A 12,807-nucleotide genomic window follows, 5' to 3' on the forward strand; every position below is an offset into this window, starting at 1 on the left:
GTCCCGAACACGGCCGCCGGCGATCGGCTTTTTTTTTTTCTCCTCGCGCTGTCAGCGCGAGGAGGAATACTAGCCGATTACCGGCTCCGTTTTATCACATGATCAGCTGTCATTGGCTGACAGCTGATCACGTGATAAGGGGTCGGGATCGACCCCTTACACGGATCGGTGATCAGGCGAGTCTCACGGACTCGCCGATCACAGAGCGCGCCGCGCGCGCCCCTCAGGGGGCGTGCAGGCCGCTCGTAACCGGGACTACGTCAATAGACGTAGTCCCGAAAATGTGGGTCCGCGCTATTGCCGTCATTTTGCAATAGCGCGGATCCCAAGTGGTTAAAAATAATCCATGAGTCAGCACAGAGGTCTACAATAAGTTAAGAAGCCTGGAGTTTGGTGTTTTCCTATGTTCATAAAATTCTACTATGGCTTTTAGTGTATATCGTGTGTAGTCCTCTTTTAACCACTTAAGGGCCGGGCCTGTTTTTCAGATTTGGTGTTTCCAAGTTAAAATACGTTTTGTTTTGTTTTTGCTAGAAAATTACTTAGAACTTCCAAATATTATATATTTTTTTCAGACACCATAGAGAATAAGATGATAGTCATTGCAATACTTTATTTCACACCATATTTGCGTAGCGGTCTTACAAGCGCAAAATTTTGGGTCACTTTTATTCCTATTACAAGGAATGTAAACATCCTTTGTAATAGAAAAAAAAGCATGATAGGACCCTCTAAATGTGAGATTTTGGGTCAAAAAGACCTCAGATCTAACATTTACACTAAAATGCAAAAAAAAAAAATGTAATGTAATGTTTTTTGCAAAAAAACATTTTTCTTCAATTTAAGACCATTGGGCGGAAGTGACATTTGATGTCGCTTCTGCCATCCAATGGTGTGAAGCCGAGCGGGGGCCATATTTCGCTCATTCGGCATCCAGCCTGTGAGGGGAGAGGACCCGATCCTCTCCGCCACTACTGATGGCAGAGACCACCATAGTGGCGGGAGGACCCCCTCCCACCCCCGATAAAAGTGAATCTCGCATGGGAATCGGCCGCTGAGACCACTTTTATCTGAAAGCAGACCACTCGCTGTTGAAGAGGATACTGGGGTTATGGCAGCTAGCTGCTGCAATTAGAATGGCATTCCACTTCAAAAAGCCGCCGTATAATGACGGCAGGTGGTCTGCAAGTTGTTAAGAAGTTATGAGAAATGGCCCTCCCCAAACAGAATATTGTGTCAAACCTGTAGGTAAATAAGATTTCCAGAACCTTTGCCAAGTGGAAGAGTGGGTCAGATAACAAAGTATCAGACCAGAAAGTACAGGGTTAAATAAAATAGCAGGAGCTATGGGTCTCCTATTATTTTATGCCAGGAAGGCGATAGTGTTCAAGTGGAAATCAGCCACAGTCCCTACTGTCCTTCTTGAAGTGTCTAATCAATAGATGCTCAGGAGTCCATGGACTGAATCTATTCACCCCTTATATGGTTTAGCCAAAGATATATACAGTTTTACTCCTTTGCGGTGACTCGTGCTTCATTAGTTCGGGTATAAATCCAACTATGAGTAAATGTTCTCCTGATGTATAACTCTGTTGGTTGAGAGGGAGCAGGAATCTCCTTGTAATCCCTTAATCCTTCAAAAAAATTATTAGAAGGGCCAAGCGCATGGTTTATGGAATGTTTTTAAGTTGTATTATTTAACAGTTTGTGTTAGCTCTATTTGTTAGCCGGGGAATGCCCAAAGGCTATGTTCTGTACCTATACAAATCATGTTCGATAAAAAAAAACAAAAAAAAAAAACAGGAGCTGTACATAAATTCTATTACAATAAACAGTTTTACCTACTAGTATACTGGAAGGTGACCACTACATACAAACAGTAGCACACCTAGCTATCTGGTACTGCGTCACATGGATTTAGATACACACTCAAGAAGCTGTGGGCAGCTGCAGTTAAACTATTATTCCCTTAGGTATACTTGCACAATAGTCTCTGCTTCTGATCATAGTGAAATCCAATAACTTTCCCATGGACAGGACATTTGTCCTCAGACTTTCAACAGGGTTCCAAAGCCAGCAACTCAGAGACAGGAAGCATCTAACAAGTCAGAGGGCAGCAGATCCCTACAAGTGCATCGTCTTTAACATTTGACATAGCATGAGGGATTTACTAGAAGAGAAAACAGTTTCACATTGTTTGCTGTTAAAGCTGAACTCTAGGCTGATCAAAATGATAATGGCTACAAAAGTCACATGCAGCGCGTGTTACTTGCATATGTATCCAATAAAGAGTAATCATTATCGCCTTTCTGCAGCAGCCTGTTTTTTCCAAAGTTTTCCAGCCAGGGAACCCCTCTCAGTAACATTCATACAGGACAAGTTGCATACATCCCAGCAACCTTTTGTTCATGTGGGAACTATTTATCTTCCTTATATACTGTAGGTCAAATGAAATGCAAAAGCATTTTAAAGCATACTGTTGCAGCTCCAGAAGTAGGCAAATGCTGCACAAACTTTGAGTGATCTAAAAAGCATCTTAAACTGATGTTATATGCAAGCAGAACGCATCTAAAAGTAAGCTGCATTTGCTCAATAACCCAAAGCTTGTCAATACAGATCCTAAAAATTATTTCAGATTAATCAATGGTGGGCGTTAAGTTACTCATAACTCATTTTACTTCATGTTTGGAGTTCAGCTTAAACATTTAGCTAGATACGGAGGAAGAGTTTTTTGGTGTATGCTACATACTCAGCATACTGGATTAGAAAACATGGCATTATATATTCATACAAATTACTCTCTTTCATTTCTGGCATATTTAATAACATATATTATGTTTTAAGACAGCTAAAACTTGGTGAACTGACAATACTCAGGTGCAGAGTGAGTGACATTTCAATGCAAATAACCTGAAGTTGTACTTTAAGCTGTCATGTAGGACTTGGCTAACACTTCACCTCACAGGCATGTTTTCTAAGTCACACTGGGTTAAAGAAAGGGGTCTTGAGATATGATTAAACTCAGCTGTCTACGTTTCAAATCATTAAGTAACTTTCTTAGTTCTCATTTCATTTTCAGTAACAAGAAGTTAAGAACAGCCGCAAACTACTTCATAATGAATTTAGCAGTGAGTGACTTGCTCATGTCATCCACCCAAGCACCTATATGTTTTCTGAACAGCTTCAACCGCCAATGGATTCTTGGAGAAATAGGTACTAACTCATTTTGTCATTTATATGACAAATATACATATATATGCATCACTTTCAGTTTTTAGTGAGTTACTAATTGCTGTACTACAGCCATATATTATTCTGTATGCTCTGTTCACAACATAGCCTCAGCTATCACCATGAATTACCTCCTTCTATGCTGCTTGCATCCATACTTCTGCTTTTAATACAGTTTTAATTTACAAACCAATTAAGCTGATATGTATCAGTTTTGGATTCTGGCCATTCTGCTAGTAAATTCATTATTTATGAAATTATTGGTCATATGTCAGTCATGTTTTATGAATTAACTATTTTTATTCTGTGAATGCCTTTCTTACCGACATCTTCTGACGTCACCCCTTTCTTCTTTAGCAGCTTCTTGGACTGCCACTGGCACTCCATCCATTTGCCTGCATCAAAAAGCTGCTTCTGAATGTGACGTCATGAAGATGGCGGAATACAGTTCCATCTAGATGAAATACAAACACAGGTATGTTAGCTTTGTGGCTTTCTTAACAATGGTTAGAAATGTAGCTGGTTAAATATAGGAATAAACATTTTAAATTACTTTAGGTAAACCTGTGGAGTTACCTTACCTTCAAAAACGGGCCTCAGAGCCATTGAACAGACATCTCCAGGTGCATACATGTATCTATAAGTAAGGACCCTGCCCTTAACCTTTTTTCTCTATATACAAATTATTTTCACCCGCACTAGCCCCTATCTAACTGTTGTACCAAATCACCACTAATGTTATCAAACTATATGCCGTATATATAGTATAGTAAATCAATATACATAAAGTGCAAAGTTTTATAAAGTGCGCCAAATGTCTCTCCTCTCCCCCCACTTATCCCCAATGTTCCTCCTCTTCCCCACTTATCCCAAATGTCCCTCCTCTCCTCCCACTTATCCCATATGTCTCTCCTCTCCCCCCACTTATCCCCAATGTCCCTCCTCTCCCCCCACTTATCCCCAATGTTCCTCCTCTCTCCCCACTTATGCCATATGTCCCTCCTCTCCTCTCACTTATCCCAAATGTCCCTCCTCTCCTCCCACTTATCCAAAATGTCCCTCCTCTCCTCCCATATATCCCCCACTTCTTCATCCCCCTTCTTCATCTACGTATCCCCAATGTCCTGCTTCTCCCACTCATCCCAAATGTCCCTCATTTCCCCCCACTTAGCACCAATACCCCCCCAATACCCCCTCCCTTAGCAACAATGTTCACACTCTCCTCCAAGTTAAAAATTAGCACATTGCCCCCCCATTTAGCACCAATGCCCCATTAACTTAGCACCAATGTCATCCCCTATCCCTTCTCTTTGCACTAATGCCCCCTCTCTCCACTTAACATTGCAATCCTACTGTAAGTTGAAGTTGATTTTCTGTAGCAGACCCTCTCTCTGATACTATGTAGGTGGAGAAGAGACTATTTTAGAGATGAAGGAGAGCTCTGTACTGGAGGAGGTTTGTAAACTGTCCTGTGATATATGCATTCCCGATCCCTGCGATCTGTACGTAGCACAGTCATAAAAGCAGCACTCTGTATGTAGTGCACTCCTGAACTCTGCACTCTATATGTAGTACAATCTTGATCTTTGCATTTTGTATACAGCACACTTCTGATATTTGCATTCTGTACATAGCAAACTCCTGAACTCTTCACTCTGTGCAGAATGCGCAAATGATATTTAACAATGCCCCATTAAGACTATCCCACTGTTAGGTGGTGGTGGCGGCATGGTTAAGTTCCTGCACCTATTATCTGAGGAAAATAGCCCTGCATATAGTATGTCTGCAGTCTTTCACTGTATCTCTTGTAGTATGTCTGCAGTCTCTGACCATCTCCTGGAGTATGTCTGCAGTCTCTGACCATCTCCTGTATCATGTCTGCAGTCTCTGATAATCTCCTGTATCCTGTCTGCAGTCTCTCACCATCTCCTGTATCATGTCTGCAGTCTCTCACCATCTCCTGTATCATGTCTGCAGTCTCTCACCATCTCCTGTATCATGTCTGCAGTCTCTGATCATCTCCTGTATCATGTCTGCAGTCTCTCACCATCTCCTGTATCGTGTCGGCAGTCTCTGATCATCTCCTGTATCATGTCTGCAGTCTCTCACCAGCTCCTGTACCAGGTCTGCAGTCTCTCACCATCTCCTGTACCATGTCTGCAGTCTCTCACCATCTCCTGTATCATGTCTGCAGTTTCTCACCATCTCTTGTATTATGTCTGCAGTTTCTCACCATCTCCTGTACCATGTCTGCAGTCTCTCACCATCTCCTCCTGTGTCATGTCTGCAGTCTTTGACTAACATTTCTAGCACTAAATATTATGCACAGCCCTTAAATCGGGGTTATTATTGGCTGTCTGCTCTGCTGTACACAAGTGCTCCTCGTTATTTACAAACTAAGCCTCTGATTGGCTAACCACAGCCTTTTATTATTGATTGATAATGAGAAGATATCTCTTTGATTACTGTAGTCAAAGAGATATCTCAGATCTAACCAATAATAAATGGCTGCAGGCAGCCAATCAGAGGCTCAGGCTGTGAGTGGGGAAACCCTTTGCGTTTCGACAGCCAAGCAGCAGCAGAGCAGTCCCTGAGCCCCCATTCTGGTAAAAGTCCACAGGTTAGGGGGGCGCAAATTACCTGCCTTGCCCCGGGTGCTGACAACCCACGCTACACCACTGCATGGTATAATAAACATACGCTTTCTAAAATACTGACCATTTTATAGTCTCTGCATATATGCCTCATTTAAAGTCCCAACCTCCTTCTTGTAGAAAACAACTGGGGGTTTCCACCACTCCTCCACTCCATGTCCACCAGGGTCATCCACCTGTCCTGTAATATCTCAAGCCCTGTCCCTTTAACGTCTCCTCTCCAATCCAGTAACACTTACATTGCCCTATGCTGTCTCCCAGCACCATCCACCCCTAGCATTTCATCCTTGCCAATGATCTACAGTGCCTTGCAAAAGTATTTATTCCATTGGCTTTTTACCTGTTTTGTTACATTACAGCCTTTAGTTCAATGTTTTTTTTTTTAAACTGAATTATATGTGATTGATCAGAACACAATAGTCTAAGTTGGTGAAATAAAATTAGAAAAATAAATACATATTTTTCAGAAATAAAAATTGATAATTGGCATGTGCGTATGTATTCACCTCCTTTGTTATGAAGCCCATAAAAAGCTCTGGTGCAACCAATTACCTTCAGAAGTCATGTAATTAGTGAAATTATGTCCACCTGTGTGCAATTTAAGTGTCACATGATCTGTCATTACATATACACACCTTTTTGAAAGGCCCCAGAGGCTGCAACACCTAAGCAAGAGGCGCCGCTAACCATACATTGCCATGAAGATCAAGGAACTCTCCAAACAAGTAAGGACAATGTTGTTGACAAGTCAGGGTTAGATTATAAAAAAATATTCAAATCTTTGATGATCGCTAGGAGCACCATAAAATATTTCATACACAAATGGAAAGAACATGGCACAACAGCAAACCTGCCAAGAGACGGCCGCACATCAAAACTCACCGATCAGACAAGGAGGGCATTTATCAGAGAGGCAGCACAGAGAGCTAGGGTAACCCTGGAAGAATTCCACAACAGAGACTGGAGTATCTGTATGGCATTATGACAGAGTGGACAGAAGAAAGCTATTACTTTAAGCAAAAAACAAAATGGCACATGTGGGAGACTCCCAAAATGTATGGAGGAAGGTGCTCTGGTCTGATGAGACTAAAATTGAACTTTTTGGCCATCAAAGAAAACGCTATGTCTGGCACAAACCCAACACATCACATCACCCAAGGAACACCATCCCCACACTGAAACATGGTGGTGGCAGCATCATGCTGTGGGGATGTTTTTCAGCAGCCAGGACTGATAAACTGGTCAGAGTTGAGGGAAAGATGGATGGTGCTAAATACAGGGATATTCTTGAGCAAAACCTGTACCACTCTGTGTGTGATTTCAGGCTAGGATGGAGGTACACCTTCCAGCAAGACAATGACCCCAAACACATTGCTAAAGCAACACAGTGATTTAAGGGGAAACATGTAAATGTGCTAGAATGGCCTAATCAAAGCCCAGACCTCAATCCAATAGAAAATCTGTGGCCAGACTTAAAGATTGCAGTTCACAAGCGCAAACCATCCAACTTGAAGGAGCTGGTGCAGTTTTGCAAGGAGGAATGGACAAAAATCCCAGTGGTAAGATGTGGCAAGCTCATAGAGACTTATCAAAAGTGACTTGGAGCTGTGATAGCTGCAAAAGGTGGCGCTACAAAGTATTGATTTAGCGGGGTGAATAGTTATGTGAATTTACTTTTTCTGTTATTTTGTCCTATTTGTTGTATGCTTCACAATAAAAAAAAAAAACATATTCAAGGTTTTGGGTATGTCCTGTAAATTAAATGATGCAAATCCTCGACTGATCCATGTTAATTCCAGATTGTGAGGCAACAAAACATGAAAAAATGCCAGGGGGGGGGGGGGTTGAATACTTTTGCAAGGCAATGTGTTTTTAAAAATAAAAGAGGATTTTATGTTACAGCATTCCATTCTGCTTTTCCCATGGCCTCTACGACTGTGCAGCCGGGCAGGTCACTTGTAGAAAGTGCAGTAGAACCTGTTAAAAAAAAAAATACTGATCACAAATTCTAAAGTCAAGCTTTTCCACATCACTTCTTACTTCAATTCCAGGCAGAAAGAGGGGAAGGGTATCTTCAGAATAACCACAGAAGCAAGAAGGCATCTGGAGGCCTGGTGGACCTGGTGTCACTAGAAGGATAGTGAGCCCATAGGTTGTGAATGTACAGCATGAACTGAGCTATATATTACTATTAGCCAATGTACATCTTTATGTATTTTATTCAAACTCACTATGTATTTTATAGCTAGGTTTGATTCACATGCACTAGGCAGGGGATGTAGATAAAAGGGGGGGGGGGGGGTCAGAGTGTCAGGTAATAGCATACAGTTTGATACTTTGCCCTAGGAAAATGTAATACACCTTCTTTTTTTTATGTAGAAGCTAGGTTAACTTACATTGCACATAGAAGCTAATTTTTTGAGTTTAATGATTTTTTTTAAACTAGTCAATCTCAGCATGGATAAGCTTAAGGCAGGAAATTTTTAAGTTAATTAAATATTAAAGTTAAAAAAAAATCTACACGTCCGCTTTCTTAGTTTCAGTGCACTGAAAACAAAACCAATCATACCATTAAGTGTTGGCTTTTTTTCTGTCTTTACAAGACTTATGGTGTGATGAGAACATTAATAATACATGAATCTAAAATTGAGATTTTTTTTTTCACAGTTTCTTTGTTGGGAAATGTCTGTTTTATTTTTTGGAGTGGAGCTCAGCATAAATAAATTGGTCATGCCTACAAGAATCAGATTAATTAATTTATGTAAGTCGTCATCTGGGAAAACATGAGTATGGTCTACTTAACATTTTCATTTCGTGAAAAAAGTCACCCTATTAAATGTTACATAATGTAACAGTGTTCTCTATCCTTTACAAGAAAATAGCTTATTTTCTCCTCCCTCCCCCTTTATTCCTCTCCTTCTCCTATTTACTTAGGCTCTTCTGCAGGGATGATCTCTACTTATGCAACTCTTTGTTTCTTTCATAGTGAACCCAATATATAAGCATCTAATCTGCTAGCTCCTTGTTCTCTGGTATAGGCCCACAGATTCAATTTCCTTTTATCTACATTGTTCTTCTATTATGGCATGATTAATGTGCTCTTTGACATGCTAAATGTTTTGTCATTCGCTATAATTTCTCTACTTGATGTACAACTCCTACTGACTTGCAAGTCGTTGATATTATGATTTTATCTATATATGTGATCGCGGTTACACACTATTGAGGTTATTACTAAAACTGAAGAGTGCAAAACCTAGTGCAGTTCTGCATGGCAAACAATCAACTTACAGGTTTTATTGCCAAAGCTTAATTGAACAAGCTGATTTTAGAAGCTGATTGGCTACCATGCAGAGCTGCACCAGAATCTGAGAGCACCAGTTTTAGTAACTTTCCCCTCTATACCTTAAAAATTTTAAATAAAAATGTATTGGAAGAGAAAATAGCTTAAAGAAGTAGCAAGTTTAGGATATGTGAGTTGTATTGCAGGTGGTATACATGTGGTTTTCTTTTAAACATTTTTGTAACTTCTTTTGGTGCTAAATGTTTCCATTTAAGTAACAGAACAAAGAAATGAGTAATATTTGTTTATTGGCTATAATTTAGTATTTTATAAAAGAAAACAATGCCAGACTAAAACAAAACTTTAACTGCCCATGTGCTTGTACCCTAAAGCCCCGTATTCACTAGTTTTTTTCAGCAGGTTGAACAAAAAAAACCTGGAAGCTCAGGTCGAAGCCACTGTATCAACAATCTGATGTTAGTACAGCGATCTCCCCTGCTGAGCTATAGTGTCCTAACAGGGGAATCCCCCCCAGCCAGAACACTCCATTGGCTGAGACAGTGGTGTATTTAGGTTTTGTGACCAAGTACACAGTGATAAATACACATAAATAGATTCCTGTAGCAAATCAACCATAACTGTCCTTTAGTTGTTATTAGAAACCAAAAGTATATAGAAAGGAAAAGTTATCATGTGCTATCCTAATACTGCTCAAGTAAAGGCAATGGTAATCTCAGGCATCAAAAAACAAGTCCATAAAATACTGTGTACATGCAAAATCTTCTTTTCATACAATGTGAACAAGTGAAAGTGCTAATGTATACATGATAGTCGTTTTCTATATAAAGTGCAGGTTAAAATGATGACTATGTATCTTTAGTTTCAAAAAGCAATAGAAGATGATGGCAACCACTCTCTTGGATTCAGTGAAGACAACTGGTGACTTCCTATCTTCGGTGCAGTGTAGTTTATAGGTGTCCCCTTACCTTAATGCTGTAAGGTCACAGCATATAAATATGTTTTTATAGGTAACCAATGTGTTCCCTGTAGATCTATGCATCTGGCAGTCTCCCAGTCTGGCATCCCCGGATCTGCTGGTATATGTCTGTATCTGCAATCAGAGTCCCCTTTTCTTGCCAAAAATGGCTATATCAAGTAAGCCTCGTAAGTGGGTGTGAGGAAATGTGAAGAACAAGAGGGATGCTCGATAGTGTAGTCATTTTCAAAGATTTATTGGTGACAGCAAGTTAAAACAGGGTGCTCACATTTAAAATGTTTAAAACAGGCAAACAAAAAAAGAGTAGGGAGCTTGCCGACGTCACTTCCGGTGCCTACTTTTGGTTTCTATAACAACTAAAGGACACTTATGGTCGATTTGCTACAGGAATCTATTTATGTGTATTTAGCACTGTGCACTTGGTCACTTTATTTTGCACATTTGCACTATTTGATTGTATTGTTTTATTACAGTGTAGCACTATTTTTATCTCATATTTATACTAGGTTTCTGATATCACCTTCAGTGTTTGCAGCAGTATATATCTCATTTATTGGGTTGGCGCGGGGATGCCATTTATTTTATATTTAGGTTTTGTACTGCCCTAGGCCTGACTAAACTCGAGCACCCCCTAATTTAAATATATTACTCACCCCTCCCTGTCAAGGCCACACCACTTCCGGTTTAAAACCACATGCCCTCTTCATATGCGCCATTCAGAAAGCATAGTGAGCTTCGCACATGCGCAGTAGGGAACTGGCCATAGTGCCGGCGGCAGCACCCGAGAGCCAAACCAAAAATTGGCTGGAGTGTCAACATTGTGGGAACCCTGGACAGGTAAGTGTCCTAATATTAAAAGTCAGCAGCTACAATATTTGTAGCTGCTGACGTTGGGCCCTTTCACACGGGCTGTCCGATCAGGTTCACCTGTTACTTTTTCAGGTGGACCTGATCGGAAGCTTTATTCACTCCTATGGAGCGGTGGATGTCAGTGGTGTCATCCGCTCCGATCCTATCGGCATAATCCAGAAGAATGGAAACCCTATTTTCCATCCATCTAGCAGATCAAATGAAAATGGACAGGCATTCTGTTTTCATCCAATCTCCCCAGAGAGGAGAGCGGGGCTGTCAGCACAGTGAGCAGAGAGGGACCTGTCATCTCCCTGGATCAATGGATCCATCCCCCCGCTGAGCAAAGCAGAGTCCATCGGGCGGAACTCCTCTTTAATGAATTTGCATTGATTTCAGCATGCATGGAGCACTTTGCACATGCTGGAATCAATACAAACTCGTTAAACAGTCCACATTAAGTTTGCAGTACATAAACTTTCACTGAATGTGGACTGTTTAATGAGTTTGTAGCATGGATCGCTTTGCAATATCATGATCTGTATATTATTTCCATATTGAGCATTATGTGATTGGCTGCTTGGCACACACACATTACAATAGTAATAGGAATTAATTTAAATAAATGTGAACAAAATAGGCCCCGCACACCCAAGCGTTTTAGGAAATAGTGGAAAGAATGAAGATTAAATGTATCAGATGAGTGAGAATCTAATAAACATCCAGTCTATAGGCAGCTGCTAAAAAAAATTCAGATGAGATCCAAACATAAAAATATATGGATATGCTATAGTAATCTAATTTCTGCTATAGTAATAGAAATTAATCTCACCTGCTGTCCTAGCCGCTGCCTGGGGTTCCCCTTGTGCTCCTCTTCTCTCTCTCCTCCTCCTCCTATCGTCACAGACAGACCCAGGCCAGAGAGAAGATGCAGCCAATGAATGGAAGATGCACAGAGGAGGGTAGGCGGAGCATTATGCCCCGTACACACGATCGAATTTTCCGACAGCAAATGTTGGATCTGAGCTTGTTGGCTGAAAGTTGACCATGTGTATGCTTGAAGCTTTGTTGTCGGACTTTCCGCCAACAAATGTTGGCTAGCAGGTTCTCAAATTTTTCCGCCAACAAAACTTTGTTGTCATAATTTCCGATCGTATGTATACAAATCCAATGCACAAAAGTTCCCGCATGCTCGGAATCAAGCAGAAGAAGCCGCACTGGCTATTAACCACTTTCAGACCGGACCAATTTGCTGGTCAAAGACCAGACCACTTTTTGCGATTTGGCACTGCGTCGCTTTAACTGACAATTGCGCGGTCGTGTGACGTGGCTCCCAAACAAAATTGACGTCCTTTTTTTCCCACAAATAGAGCTTTCTTTTGGTGGTATTTGATCACCCCTGCGGTTTTTATTTTTTGCGCTATAAACAAAAATAGAGCGACAATTTTGAAAAAAACGCATTATTTTTTACTTTTTGTTATAATAAATATCCCCCAAAAATATATAAAAAAACATTTTTTTCCCTCAGTTTAGGCCGATACGTATTCTTCTACATATTTTTGGTAAAAAAAATCGCAATAAGCGATTATTGATTGGTTTGCGCAAAAGTTATAGCGTTTACAAAATAGGGATAGTTTTATAGCATTTTTAGTAATAATTTTTTTTATTTATTTTTTTACTAGTAATGGCGGCGATCAGCGATTTTTATTGTGACTGCGACATTGTGGGGGACACATCGGACATTTTTGACACATTTTTGGGACCATTGTCATTTATACAGTAATCACTGCTAT

General features: G+C 40.5%; 1 protein-coding gene across 1 annotated transcript in view; it reads left to right on the forward strand.

The window, feature by feature from the left end:
* Positions 1 to 12,807, forward strand: part of LOC143974822 (melanopsin-B-like) — a 243,179-nt gene that overhangs the window by 158,198 nt on the left and 72,174 nt on the right. Inside the window, exon 3 of the mRNA XM_077476563.1 lies at positions 3,080 to 3,213. Within this exon, the coding sequence (XP_077332689.1) occupies positions 3,080 to 3,213 (134 nt within the window). The remainder of the gene's footprint in view (positions 1 to 3,079; positions 3,214 to 12,807) is intronic.

The sequence above is a fragment of the Lithobates pipiens genome, unplaced genomic scaffold (genome assembly GCF_037356315.1).
Source record: "Lithobates pipiens isolate NorthernLeopardFrog02 unplaced genomic scaffold, aLitPip1_a1.2 Scaffold_13, whole genome shotgun sequence".
NCBI classification, from domain to species: Eukaryota; Metazoa; Chordata; class Amphibia; order Anura; family Ranidae; genus Lithobates; species Lithobates pipiens.